The sequence below is a fragment of the Microtus ochrogaster genome, chromosome 5 (genome assembly GCF_000317375.1).
Source record: "Microtus ochrogaster isolate Prairie Vole_2 chromosome 5, MicOch1.0, whole genome shotgun sequence".
NCBI classification, from domain to species: Eukaryota; Metazoa; Chordata; class Mammalia; order Rodentia; family Cricetidae; genus Microtus; species Microtus ochrogaster.
Genome location: NC_022012.1, coordinates 59,139,195 through 59,153,467, shown reverse-complemented (window position 1 = coordinate 59,153,467; position 14,273 = coordinate 59,139,195). Strand labels below are relative to the sequence as shown.

At 39.6% G+C, this 14,273-nt stretch overlaps 1 protein-coding gene across 1 annotated transcript in view; it reads right to left on the bottom strand.

The window, feature by feature from the left end:
- Window positions 1-14,273, bottom strand: part of Impg1 (interphotoreceptor matrix proteoglycan 1) — a 129,500-nt gene that overhangs the window by 108,539 nt on the left and 6,688 nt on the right. Inside the window, exon 3 of the mRNA XM_026779099.1 lies at window positions 679-909. Coding sequence (XP_026634900.1) covers window positions 679-909 — 231 coding nt within the window. The remainder of the gene's footprint in view (window positions 1-678; window positions 910-14,273) is intronic.

Genomic DNA, 14,273 nt, shown 5'->3' with positions numbered 1-14,273 from the left:
TGTTTTAAAAATCTTATGAAATTTTGAATGTTGCCTAGAAACTGTTCACTTGGTAAACAAGTCCTGCAGCATAACAGCAGTTTAGGAGACAAGCTTGGTCTCGAACTCACAGAGATCCGCCTGCCTCTGCCTCCCGAGTGCTGGGATTAAAGGCGTGCACCACCACCGCCCGGCTGCTTCCAGGTTTCTAAACTTTCCATGTGTTTTTTTTTCCTGAATCAACAATAAGTAAACAAACTTATTATTGAAAGAGAAAGGATATGGGCTATAATGTCCTTTTGAAGAAAAAAATCCTAAATCAGCTTGCTCAGTTTCCTGAGATTGCAACTGTCCTAGACATTTCACTTCTTAAGAACATTAAAACTCAAGAGTGGACTTTGGAAAAAGCAAAACATTTAAATCCTGTACAGCAAGGCTTTTTTTTTTTAAATGATTTTTCCTGGGCCCCAATAGTTTCATGTAGCATGATGAATTAATTACTTTAAATCTTAAGTGCCCCAAAACACCACCATTTTGTAGGTTTATGGCCCATTATTCTATCATGTTCACGGGCTGATGTCTACAGTTCTCGTGGAGGAATGAGAGACCTTGAATTGTTTGGGGCTGAAGCTATCTGTGGGTGAGAAGGAGAGAGGATAAACAGAACAAAGGGCTAATGGTTCTCATTGCTGTCCTTACCTCTCAGTCTATAATAAGCTTGGAGACTTGCTAAAATCTCCCTCAAGGATTCCTGTGGACAGATGTTAACAGCTGGGAAAAGCGCTGATCTTTTGGTTCGAAGCTTTGCCAAATCGAATATTTGTCTCATGGTTGATACTTTGTGCAGTTTTGTTGTGCTTTCTATTGTTTCGATTCCTGGAGTTTTATCTGTGATTTTAGCTTCAGAAATGTGTATTTGAATGGACGTATCTGTAAGAGAAAAGTGGATTTCATGGTGAATATATACACTCAAGTGTACAGGCTCCATATGTGGATAGATGAATGAAATAAACAAAAGCCCTCTGGTTTATGGCATTTCTATTTGGTACAGCTGACAACTTCAATACGTCAATGACAAGACAGTTTCAGAAATAAGGGAACAGTCTAATGAGCTGGTCAAGTATATATGTATTTTTATTACCAACCTCTCGAATCACCTTGCCTTTCGGAAGTGACAAATATCAAAACCACTTCCTACACATCGCTCTGAAACTCACTCCCTACTCCGTGCTCAAGCCTCTCAAGGGACACTACTCAAGGCGGGGAATGGGAAAGCACTGTGGTACCCAGAGGTGTAGTCCTGATGAGGAAGTGGAGTGCTTCTGAAAACCTCAGAGAAAAACCCCCAGCAGCAAAGCCCGCCTGCCTTTAATGGGTAGCCCTAGGATTTCTGGAGGTCAGGGTTCAGAAAGTAGCGATCTGACTGAGGGCATGGGTGATCTTTAACGGCATTCACACAGGAAGCTTGGCGTTTTATGAGTGGCAGAAGTGGGGGCGGTGAGCAGGGAGCAACATCTTCCCCTTGTTCGAGCTGAAGATTAGTTTGTCTCTTAAGGCAGTCTGAGTTAGACAGTGTTTCTGGACCAAGACTAATAGTCAAGGGATATGTTATTGGCCTGGGAATACCTGGATCAGCCAAGTATTTCTGAGCCTGCGTGGTGGAGTCAGCCTGAGTCAAACTGGTGGCTTGGCTAAGTGGAAGATGATCAGTCAATACTGGGGCAAAGCTAAGCATTCTTCTCCATCTTGTCTATGTTAATATTATAGCTAATGCTTAAGCCACAATCCTTTGTCTGTGTTTCTTCTCTGATCAGTGCTGTGCAAGATCTCTGATACTAGGGAATTTGAACTCCAGTCTAAGGATTTTTGTTGGGCAGGTCATACTGACACAACCTAAATGTTCCCTTTCTAAGGGTTTCAAATTGTTTAATAAAATGACAAAAGAAAGAATAAAAGGAATTGAAACATGAATGTTACATGTTTAAGTGAAGTAAAAACAAAACAACCAAAACGATCCCATAAGGGCTAACGAAGTTGCTCTCTAATGAGGCAGCTAGTTCAAGTAAGATGATTCTCTTCATTGTCTCATAAGTGATAAGGTGAATATTGAGCTTGTGAAGATTATTTGGGTGTGCTTCCATAACTTTGATATTTTTCATTGATGTAAATATTTAGAAAATAGGTAAAAGTTTAATGCAAATCAGTTGATACCTGAAGATTAAAAAGGTAGCATATTTAATAAATGACTGGAAAAATAAATTTTGATATAAGGTTTCTAGTCCAAACTCCCTATGTAAGCAGGATGGCCTTGAAATTCTGATCCTCCTGCCTTAGCCTCCTGAGTGGAATGACAGGTGGAGGCTACTACACCCAGTTTTTATAAAAATGTGAATCAAACCCAGGGCATTATTCATGCTAAAGCCATAACCCCAGAAAATTGGAACTTACTGTTATTGTAGTTTTAAAATATTTATTATTTTAATACCATGTGCATAAGTGTGTAGCCTGTATGTATATCATCTGTATACTCCCTCCCTCTCTTTCTCTCTCTTTTCTTTGAGACAGAGTTTTTCTGTGTAGCCTTGGCTGTTCTGGAACTTGCTCTGTAGACTGGACTGGCCTCGACTAGGAGATCTGCCTGCCTCTGCTCCTGAGTTCTGGGATTCAAGATGTGCACCAACACTGCCTGTCACTAATGAGATTTCTAATACCACATGTACCTCTTCCTCTCTCTTCATGCTTTCTTTATTCTGTTCTTTTTTCAATTTTAGTACTGTGATGAAGTCATGAGTGTATTGTGCTGTTTGTACTTTGTTTGCTAATGCGACACCTCACAGGGATGCTGCAATCTGCATGATACAGCAATTCTTTATATATGTGAGCAGTGGAGACAGGCTCAAAGACCACCAATGGATGCTTGAAACCTTTGGTATAATTGTACCCTAACCACACTGCATCTTTTACACTTAAATCCACAAGAATCGCTTACATACAGTGACTCTAAGTTTTGTGTTGAGGTATGAGAGCAGAATCAGGGAGAATTTCTCTTTCTTTCATAGATCTACTCTTACTATATGTGGGTCTTAGCAATCTTATCACATGATTACTTTTTTCTTTCCTCAGGTCAAGATGTTTTTGTTTGTCACTTAATGGAAGCACGTTCTGGACTTTCTCTACCATGTCTGAATCGCCGGTATTGGCGCACTTGCGCTCTTGGGCTTTATTAAGTGAAGTAAGTGCTACTTGAGCAAGAACACTGGACTACTGTAACAGTCAAGAGTCACTGATTGAAGGGTAGGTAGTGTACATAGACAGTGTGGATACTCTTGACGAACAGATGCCTGGCATCCTCAGCACAACAGAGCAGGATGGATGGAGTAAGGTTCTTTTGTGTGCACTTGTGTATCGAAACTTTGAAATTGTTTTCCAAGTTATACATCTGCTCGTTTAAACACAGTGGACTGGTTGGTAGGAAACTGAAATTTTAGAAAGCAAAACCATGGATAAGGGAGGACTGGAGCATATCGAGATACAATGTTGAAAAACACAGCTCCTGTGATCACTTCTAAGGGTTGGAGATTAATATTAGTTGAGGGAAGAGCTAAGGTTATCATGGAAAGATAGGTTCTGCTTGAGCTGGCAGATTCTCATGAAATGAATGAAAACGCTTGGGTGGGAAAGGAGAACAGCATGTCCACAGTCCTAGCAGACTAAGGAAAACGGTCAACACGGAAGCTTCAGTTGTGGAGGGCTTTTCTTCTCTCTAGCTACTATGTTCTGTACTTGACCAGATTCTTCAAACCAATATGGCTATGGCATACTTGGAAGATTGTAAATATATAGAAAGATAAATTAAAGAATCTATCAATAAACATAAACAATGACTTTAAACATTACTTTATTGCAGGGGCATTTGACCTTTTGTTTCTTTATGTTTTTTTTTATTTTTTGTTTCCTTTTTATAATTACGTTTGAGTTACACAATTACATCTCTCCTAATGTAAAGGAAACTCTGAAACCAAGGACATTTTTTCCAATGCAGAATTTAGATGAATGCCATGTGACCTCAAGGTTGACCAGTATCCTTGGATTTAGTTATAATTTTCTTTGGGTTGCTAACCAGTTCTCAAATAAAGACATGGAGACTTATTATTAATTATGAATGCCTATCCTTAGCTTAAGCTTAGCTAACTCTTTTAACTTAATTTAAGCTGTTTCTATTCATCTACATTTTACCTCAGGGCTTTTTACTTTTCTTTCATTCTGTGTGTACTATTTTCCTGCTTCTTCCATGTCTGACTGTCTGGCCCCTGTTGTCTCCTTTTCTTTCTTTCCCAAGCCTAAATTCCTCCTCCTACTTACTCTTCTGCCTGCAAGTCCTGCCTAGACCTTTTCCCTAGCTGTTCAGCTTTTTTATTAGACCAATCAGGGGCCTTAGGCAGGCAAGTTAAACAGCAACACATCTTTATATAGTTACATAATTGCAACACATCTTTGCATAGTTAAACAAATATTTGCAACATCTGGAGTCCATGATAACCTTTGTCATTTTCCTGTCACTGAAGGACTCATTTCCCTGCTGCCTACAGAATGTTGGTTTTTAGTTACTGCTGACAAATTTTCTTTTCAGGTTCTGGGTTGTGTATAGAATAGTGTCTTCCTTGATTATATGTTCAAAATTATTCAATAGTACATAGGGATTTTAAGAAATATTGTTTTTTCTATAGGCACTCTCTCCAATTGAGTTGCACAAGGATGTCTACTAGCTAATCTGAAGGCCCGTGGGCTACTCCTTACCAAAGTCTTCTAGAGAAATGCTTTTAGCTGTCCATTCCTCCAGGCTTCTGCTATAGGCTTGCATTATACATACAGAGGCAGCAGTGATAACAGGAGTAGGAAGGAGAGTGGGGCTTCTGCAGCTACCTTGCAATGAAAACAGCCGCTTGCACTTAGAAAACCCATTATGCTTTCCTCGGGGAAAAGCACCGGTGTCTTAATGAGTAAACTAATGGGAGTTGAGATGAAATTTCCTGGAATTTAGACAGAACATAGTCTCCGTTTGAAGAACAGAACTCGACAGAGATAAAGCTGATGACAGTTCAGGCCTCAAGCAGTAATGGGAAGGTTTTAGAAAGGAAGTCATTGAAAAGAGAGAGGGGCGTCAGGCTTTACAAAATACCAGACTTGTTTTTTTGTAATCCATTTTATCCAGGTCATCTTCCTTCATTAGTAGATTCTTAATTGCATAACCAAATTTCCAAAGAGCAAAGGCAGTTAAATACATCTCACGCTCAATATACCTGAATATGTATCATCAGATTGGAAAGATGTCTCAACGTTAAACCCTGTTTTCTGGATGGTCATGTAGAGAATGAAGGCTTCTACAACTTTCTGTGTTTTCTGTTCTCCCCCCTCCAGTTTCCAATAGCCCTATACAATGGCAGTCCTGCTCTGTGACCTAAGTGTCAAAATATGTGGGTATAAATGACAGAATGAAAGAATGATAGAAGCTAAGGAAGCATCCAGTTGTTTCCTTTAATGAATTATGGAGTAACTAAGCATTTCCAGTTGTCAGCATGCAGGCGGATTATCAATGATGCATGGCATAGATGCTGCCTTCGTTCCCCCTGTGAAACTTGTGAAAATGTCATGGCAACCTTTCTCACTGTTGAAACTGGCACTTGTTCAGCAATTGCACTTCCCACTGACTCTCCTTCAAAGAATTAGAGGGACCGCATTATCTTTCTCTTTATTATGAAATTAGATTTATCTATTAACTTGCTGTGTCATTAGGAAAGTGGTCAGGACATCAGAAGATAATGATTTTCTTTCTGTTCATGTACCTGTCTCAAGCCTCCGTTTTATCCCACTGCACTTTAACAGAGAGGGAGAAACAGTTCTCTAAGTGAGATGCTGGGAATCCTGAGGTGTAAAGCCAGAGGTCCTACAATCATACCGGGCTAGTAAGTGGGCAGGAACAGAACCGAAGTCAGAGCAAGCAAGTGGTAGGAAGAAGAAAGGCAGCTTCCTCTTTGTGTCTAGAAGACATGACACTTTGTCCAGGTCCACTCAACAGTTTGTCTGAGTCATGAAATGAAGCAGCAAATGTTTCAGAGGTCTCTGTCACAACTAGATCTAGAATGAAATGCCTGAGAGCTCTCTAGTACCTTAGTAGGGGGACAAGGCTGGGCGTATTGGGAATGCGAGGGGTGTTCTCCAAGTTTACTGACTCCTCTGAGCCCTGAAAAAGGAGAAAATCACTCTGAAGACACTTGTCATTGAGCGTGGTGACAAGGTGAAGTACATAGCTGGCTTCCTCTGAGGCCTTGTAAAATAGAACCTTTGGTTGAGGTCCTCACACGCACATGCACGCACACACGCATGCATATGACTTCCTGCTCAGGTGCTGAAGTGAACCTCTAAAAACTGGGAATGCCTTTGACTCTCAAGTAAGGGCACATGTATTCTAGTCTCATAGCTTCATTGTGCTGCTTCTTCGTGGAGTGAATGTAAACTTACTCAATTTAGCAAACGTTGTAAGATGTTTTTTCATATGACTGCGTAATTTTTCATATGACTGCATGTGCAAGCTTGAAAAACAGCCTTTCCGTTCACACATGAGCCAGTATGGAAGACTGAAGAATGGGGTACCACTATCCACTACAGTTAATTGCAGATGTAAGGAGTTGGCTTAACGCTGGGGCTGAGCTGAAGCAAGCAGAGAGGCCGAGTAAGGTTAGGAACATGGTAAAACTGCCGGCTGGCTGAGTGAATGTCTCACACATGACTGGTTAGTGTTTAGAAGCTGACGGTAGGAATCCTGGGCTTCTTACAGCAGCTGGGTTTTTTTTGACATTCTTTAACACATCCACATATCTTCTCACACAATGCTGGCTCCATCTGTGCACTTACTACAATATCACTGATTAGAAGCCTGGACCAACAGTGGCTCCAGGAAGCGGGAAGGAGACCCAGCAGTGGGTACAACAGAGAGAAATTGTGGAATCACTCCAGTCTGTCTTTGCTCATAATTACTTCCATTAAAAATGACAGTCTGACTAGCTAATTATCCAACTATATATATCATTTTTTTTGTATTATCTCTTTAGCTTACTTATGTCTAGGCATTATCAGTGGGTTTTTAGGAAGCGGCTAAGTGTTTGAGTGTCAAGAGATTAATTTGAGGGACTACTTCAAATTAATTCTGTCTGAAAAACTCCTAGACTTCTTGATTTAGGTACTGGAGATGGAGAAGTCACCAAAACCACAAGCCCCTATTTTGTGTATTCAAGCTCTCTGAAACTTTGATGGGGCAGCTTCAGACGAAAAAACACTTGGGGAAAATTAGAGAAGGGAAAAAATGATCAAAATATATTGTATGATTTTTTTTATAAATAAAAAAACGAAAGGCAGAATACAGGGTTCTAACATGATGTCATCAGATGCTTCTTGCTGGACTGCTGTGACCAGCTTGGACTTTCTTAAATGATATCAAAGAAGAAGCATTGAAGGCAATTCGAGGTGGGTTCATCTTTTTTTTTTGTTCCTGGCCTTTCATCCCCAGGTGAAAACCGTAGAAACTAAGTGGGAGAAGCCATCAGAAGTTTTGGTAGGCAGCATTGGGAAGAGTAAGTGAAATGAACAGACCATAGAGTGTTCAGAAAAAGCTCCTTCTGTCATCAAAGCTTTCACCAGGCTGCGATGTCTGTGTGAAGGTGACATGTAACGTGACAACCGTGGCTTGGATGATGTGCTCTTTGTTCTCAGACCAGTACATGCAGAGGCTGAAATCCTGTCTTCCTTTAGAATCTATCACCCCTAAAGATCCTGCATTCAATGGTGTGACGGGGGGTGGGGGGTGGGGACGATTCCTGGGAATTGTCATTTTCGGTACCACATAAGGAATTTAAGAAGCTAAATCATCAATTATTTCTTTGTAGCGTGTAAAAGGGGTGTTTAAAAAGAAAAATACCCCAAATCTTGTGAAGTATTATCAACTATTTATTCAGTCATATTCCAGTGCAGATCACTCTCCAGTTATGATGGAAGTCATATTTTATACTTAATTCCTAAGGGGCTCCTTTGCAGGTAAAGTAATAGTCATAACTTCATGGAATTAGCAGACTCCTTTAAAAAAATGAGAACTGGCAATAACTCTATCCTTTCAATTAAAGAAAAAACAGTCCCCAGACAGAGCCAGCAATACCTTTCACACTGAGAAACTCTTGTGGTTATTGTTAAAGAAAATATCTTTAATCATACTACGAATCTTTTTTTTTTTGAGATGTATTTGTATTCATCACATATGTACAAGGAGGCCTGAAAGGGCATTGTTCTCCCAGACTGGAGCTACAGGTGGTTGTGAGTCACCTGATATGAGCGCTTGGAACCAAACCCAGGTTCTCTGTAAAAGCAACACAGGCTCTAGCCACCATCTCTCCATCTCTAGAAAATTCTTTTATTAGAAGATAAGACTACTACATCGTAAAACCTGCAGGTTGAAGTAATGTCTAAAGGTATCACAGGGATGTCTATTTAAGAGCTACGGTCAAGAGATGCTTAAACACTTCCATAGAAGAAAAGCAAAGCGAAAAATGTGCTCTGCAGAATATCTACGCATGAGTTAGAAGCCTGTGCCAGCTACAGCATTGTTGTTTTAGACCAGGGTAATAACCTGTATTGGATAGCTTGGGCAGACACACGGTGACAGATGAGACAGAGAGCAGAGAAGAGAGCAGACACTTCCCAATGTACGAGGCTAAAACAAATGATTATGAACATCAAAAATTATTTTACTTTGCATCAGTCTGTGGGCGCACGCATGTGCATGTGCTCACACACACATGAAAGGGGGGAGGAGAGGGAGAGGGAAAACAAATTATATGGACGTTTTGCCTGCATGTTCGTCTGTACATCAATTATGTGCCTGGTACCTGCGGAGGTGAGAAAGAGGGTATCAGATTCCTTGGGCCTGGAGTTACAGATAGTGTGAACAGCCATTTGGGTGTGCTGGAAATTAAATTTGGGTCTTCTGAAAGAGCAGCCAGTGCTCTTGACCACTGAACTGTCTCTTCAGCCCTTGTACAACTTTCTAAGAAAATATTTGAGGGTAATTTTGTGACTTTATAACCAAAGCAACACCAAACATAAGAATACCTCAAACATCAAATTAAAAGGCTTTGGAATTCATATGTGTTTGCTCATGAAAGAATATCCTTGAGAGAGTAGAAAAAAATGCTACAAACTGAGGTAATATTTGAAAGATAAGTGACTATAAAGGAATGTTAAAAGAATTTCTCAATAAAATTGAGGGTTGGAGAGATGGTTCAATGCTTAAGAAAAATGGCTGTTCTTGCAGGGGACCTGTATTCAAGTTTGCAGCATCCACATATTGGCTCACAATACTGTATAGCTCCATAGGGGATCCACAGTTACACATAGAAGACCCTTACACACATGCAGGCCAAACAGCAAAACATATAAAATTAAAATAAATAGAAATTTTTTAAAAAGGCAAACAACCCAAACATCCTAGTTAAAAATGAGCAGGTACTTCCTCAGCGATGACAAACAACCGAGCCAGTGCACGAAAACACGGTGGATCTTATCAGTAACCAGAAAAGCAAACTTAAAGAACCAGAGAAGCTGCATTTACACAACTTCATCCCCTCACATTAGTTTTAATAAAATAAGACATTTTATTTGTTAAAATTTAAAATAAACCAGGCAGTTCCAAATGTGGACAGGAATTTGGAAGAAAAAGAACTCTTGGGCTGCAACTTGGCTTATAAATGGTACAGATTTAGGAAAACAGTTTGGCTTTCACTACAGCATTGAAACTATACAGATCTCTGTCTCAGCAGCTCCTCCCAGGGACACATTTCAGAGAAAGGCTTTTGCCTGTGTACAGGAACGCAGACAAGGGAGTTTGTGCCAGTGTTGTGTGTGACAGTGAATGTCATTAACAGAAGAATGAACATGCAGTATATCCATGCCAAGCAAAATTATGTCTGGTACTCCTCTAACAACACCTTTGTCATGCATTATTTATTGCTTTATACGTTAACATTATTTAGATTTATCCATATTTACTGCTTGTTGCTTATTATTTTCTTTTCTACTATAAATAATTAAGAGGCAAAATGTAAATGTTATATATATATATATATAGTGCAGTGATTATTACAGTCAAGAAAAAGAAAATAATCATTTTTCCAGAGTTATTATTTAATTTTTTGCTTTGTGCTAAGAATATGTAAAATGTATTCATAAATAAAGTTTTATATAATACAAAATTATTAACTACTTTATCTTACTGTGTATTAGACCTCTGGCCCAATTCATACCATAGAACTGCAATTTTGTGTGTTTTGAGTCTTTCCTCTGACTCTGGAAACCACCAATATTTTTTGCATCTGACATACATCCTAGTGGTTCTCTAAATTCATTTGTGCTGTAAATGGTAGGTTCTTATTTTAAAGTATATATATATATATATATATATATATATATATATATATATGCATTTACATAAACTTATGACACAATGTGATATACATCTCCCATGTTTTCCTTATCAATTTCTTTATTCATCTGTGGATGGACACTTAACTTGTGTCCATGCCTTGGCTATTGTGGATAACTGGATTACAGCAATTCTGTTTTTTCTCATTGCCTGACCTCTTACTGTTTTTCTCATGGCTGGTACCAGTTTACCCTTCTACCAGGGTCTCTTTTCTCCACATTTTCACCAGCACTTGTTAAGTCTTTTCTTTTTTTGACAGTTATGGGACTTGTATAGGGTATTATCTCACTGAGATGTTGGGCTCTTCCTCATGATGGTCATTTAAATGACTTTGGAAATATTTCCATTCAGACATTTTCCTATTTTAAAATTTTTTGCTAATGAGTTGTATAAGTTCATTAACAACTTTAAATATTTATCTATTTTATACATATGGTTTGCTAATACTTTTTCTTTTTAGTTCATAGGTTAATCTCTTGTTTCTTTTGCTTTCCAAGTTGATGTAATCCTACTTGTTTTCTGAGCCAATGTTGAGATATGACCCCTTCCAAATCAGAATCCTTGCCAAGACAAGGTCAAGGAGTCTCCTGTTACACCTTCTTCCAATAATTTTATACTTCAAATCTTTTAAGGTTTTAGCACCTTTGAGTTGACCTTTGTGTGCTATGAGATGAAGGTCAGGTACCTCTTGAGTACAATCTCAGCTTGTGGGACTAGCTCTTCATAGGCTTTGACCCCTCTGTAGAAGACACAAATACCATAGCTCCTTTTAATTCATTTCTTCGATCTTGTTTATCTTGTCTTAGAATGTTGGTTTGGTGCCAAGAACTCTAATCATTCATGGGTAAGCACACTGGAAGTGCAAGATAAACTATTAATGTTCTTTGGAAAAACCTTTGAGTAGATTTCTTAGATTCCACTTCAGCCTCTCTCCTCGTGAACAATCTTACTAATTTTGTAGGTCTGTGGTCTCTGAGGATGGTTGTGTGATGGTAACATTCATTTGAACTTTTAGAAAGGCACCTTAGGAGTAGCCAACCAATGCCTGGTCCAACTTGAGGCCTGTGCCACGAAAAGGACACTGCCTGGATGGCTAGGAACAAGAGGCAGTACAGCCCAGAGACTCAGGATGGAATCCCCTGCCCAAAGTCAATGAAATGATTCCTAATGATATTCCACTATACTCATAGGTCAGTGTCCATATCATCAGAGAGGCATCATCTGTCAGTTGATGGGGGCAGATGCAGAGAACTACAGCCAAGCACTAGGTGGAGCCAGGGAAACCTCACAGAAGAGGGGAGGAAGGATTGTAGAAATCAGAGAGTTGGAGGACACTACGAGAACATGGGCCACAGAATCAACTAAGCAGGGCTCATAGGGGCTCACAGAAACTGAAGAGGCAATCATGGAACCTGGGTGGGTCTGAACTAGGTCCTCTCCATGTATTTTATGGTTGTATAGTGTGGTGTTCTTATGGAACTCCTAACAGTGTGAGTAGGGATTGTCTCTGACTCTTTTGCCTGTGCTCAGGACCCTTTTCCCTCCTACTGAGTCATCTTGTCCAGCTTTGATATGATGGTTTGTGCCTAGTCTTATTGTAATTTGTTGTGCTGTGTTTGACTGATATCCCTGGGAGGCCTGCTCTTTTCTGAAAGAAGTAGAGATGGAGTGGATTTGGGGAGAGGAGGTTGAAGGAGAGAGACTAGGAGCAGTGGAGGGAGGGGAAATGGCAGTCTTGATGTAATGTATGAAAAAAGAACAAGTGAAAAAGAAAGAAAGGAAGGAAGGAAAAGGAAAGAAAGGCATTTATTTCTACTTTACTATTCATTTTCTACTTTCTTTTGTTTCTGGTTCCCTGAAAATGTTCTTTCCAAGGAAGAGGGTTGACCCATATGGAGACATTTATGGATGACACACAAATAAATATGAAAATGATTTATGTAACCTTGGTGTGAGTTTCTCAATAAGAAGACCTATATAAAACAATGACTCTAGCAGGAACTCAAACTGCCTATGTAGGACTAGAAAGGAAGAAGTAGGCCCAACATAAAGTGTTCAGATGACATTTTGGGGATTTATTTCTCAGTTACATTTTGTTATTAATTTTTAAACTGACAGTTAAGACTCTGTATTTGTCATATACAATGTGGTATTTGGGGGATTATATGCTGTGGAATGACTAAATATTGGTAACTCATAATACAATACATAGTTACCATTTAGACCTATCTCTAGCAATTTTCAGAACTAGGTTATCTTAACTTTAGTCACATACGATGTCTCTCAAATATATTTCTTATATCTAACAGAAAATTTATGTCCTGCCCCTGAATCATATCTCCTTTTACCCTGATCTCTCCAAATGTCTCAGTCTCTGCTTACTGCTGTTTTGCATCTATCTCTGGGTTTCACACAGATCACTAAACATATACACTTCAATGCCTGGCTTGTTTCATTTAGCACAATGTTCTCCAGATTCATCCCTGTGGTTGCAAATGTCATGGTTTTCCTCTTTGTACAAATGAATAGTATTCTGTCATGTACTCGTCTACTGATGGACGTATAGGTTGTTTTTATTTTTCATTTCTTGACTACAAGGGATAGTCCTGACAAAAGAGGGAATGTAGATACTTGTTATGACATGGTCATGTTAGTTTCTCTCATGGCATTTATTCTTTATACATTGCAAAGGCTTTGGAAGTTCTATCTTTTCTTTTCTTTTCTTTTTTTAAATTCGAAGTTGGAGAAGGTAGTATGTCATGAATAGCAAAGCCATAATATATGATTGATAAAAAACAGTAGATTTTTTTTATGTGCTTGTTCTTTCAGAAAATCAATAAGCCATGCTTTTTAAACTTGGTTGTATAGGTGAACCACCCAGATAGCTTGAACAATTATTCCATCTTAGAGCCTACCTTGAACCAGTGAAATCAGAACCTTCAAAGCTTGAGGCTGGCATTGATCTTATTTCTTTCCCCACTACTGAAAACCATTATATGAGCACTAGCCCAGGAAAGGGAGAATGTCAGGATAAGGCCTTAGGCGAACTGGAGTTAGAAATCACAGGGTGTAGGCAAGAATCACATTAGCGAAACCTGGAAATGATTGAGTTCTGTCTGAAACAAAAGAGAATGGGAGGCCGGTTGGTGGCTTCGGAGGCGCTTTGAAGTAGGAAGAGACAGGTCATGACGTCAGTCCTCCCACCAGGTAGGAGGGTGATGATGTAAGGGGTAGTCATCAAAGTGGTGTTAAGAATTAGTCTTTAGTGAGTGTTGCTGCGGCAGATGCTGTGCTAAAAGCTTTTGCGCTTTGAGGCGGACCCTGTAGTCATTGCTCCTGTTTTGTAGGAGGAGGAAACTGTAAAAGTGAGCAACACACGACCCTGAGCAGTTTGCTTGGATCATGGAGTGAGCAACAGAGCTGGGCTGGGATGACTCACATTCTGCTTCAGGGACTCTGCTCTTAACTGCTCTGTGACCTCAGCTTCTGAGGAAGAGGGGCAGCAGGCTGAAGGCTCAGGGTAAGAGGGAGGATTGAACATAATTGGGCTAGGGCTGTGGTTCTCAACCTTCCTAATGCTGCAACCCTTTAATACCGTTCCTCATGTTGTGGTGAGCCCCAACCATACAATTATTTCACTGCCACTTCAGAAGTGTAGTTTTGCTACTGTTATGAATTGTAAGGTAAATATCTGTGATTTCTGATGGTTTTAGGTGACTCCCCTGAAAGGGTCATTTGATCTCAATAGGATTATGACTTACAAGTTGAG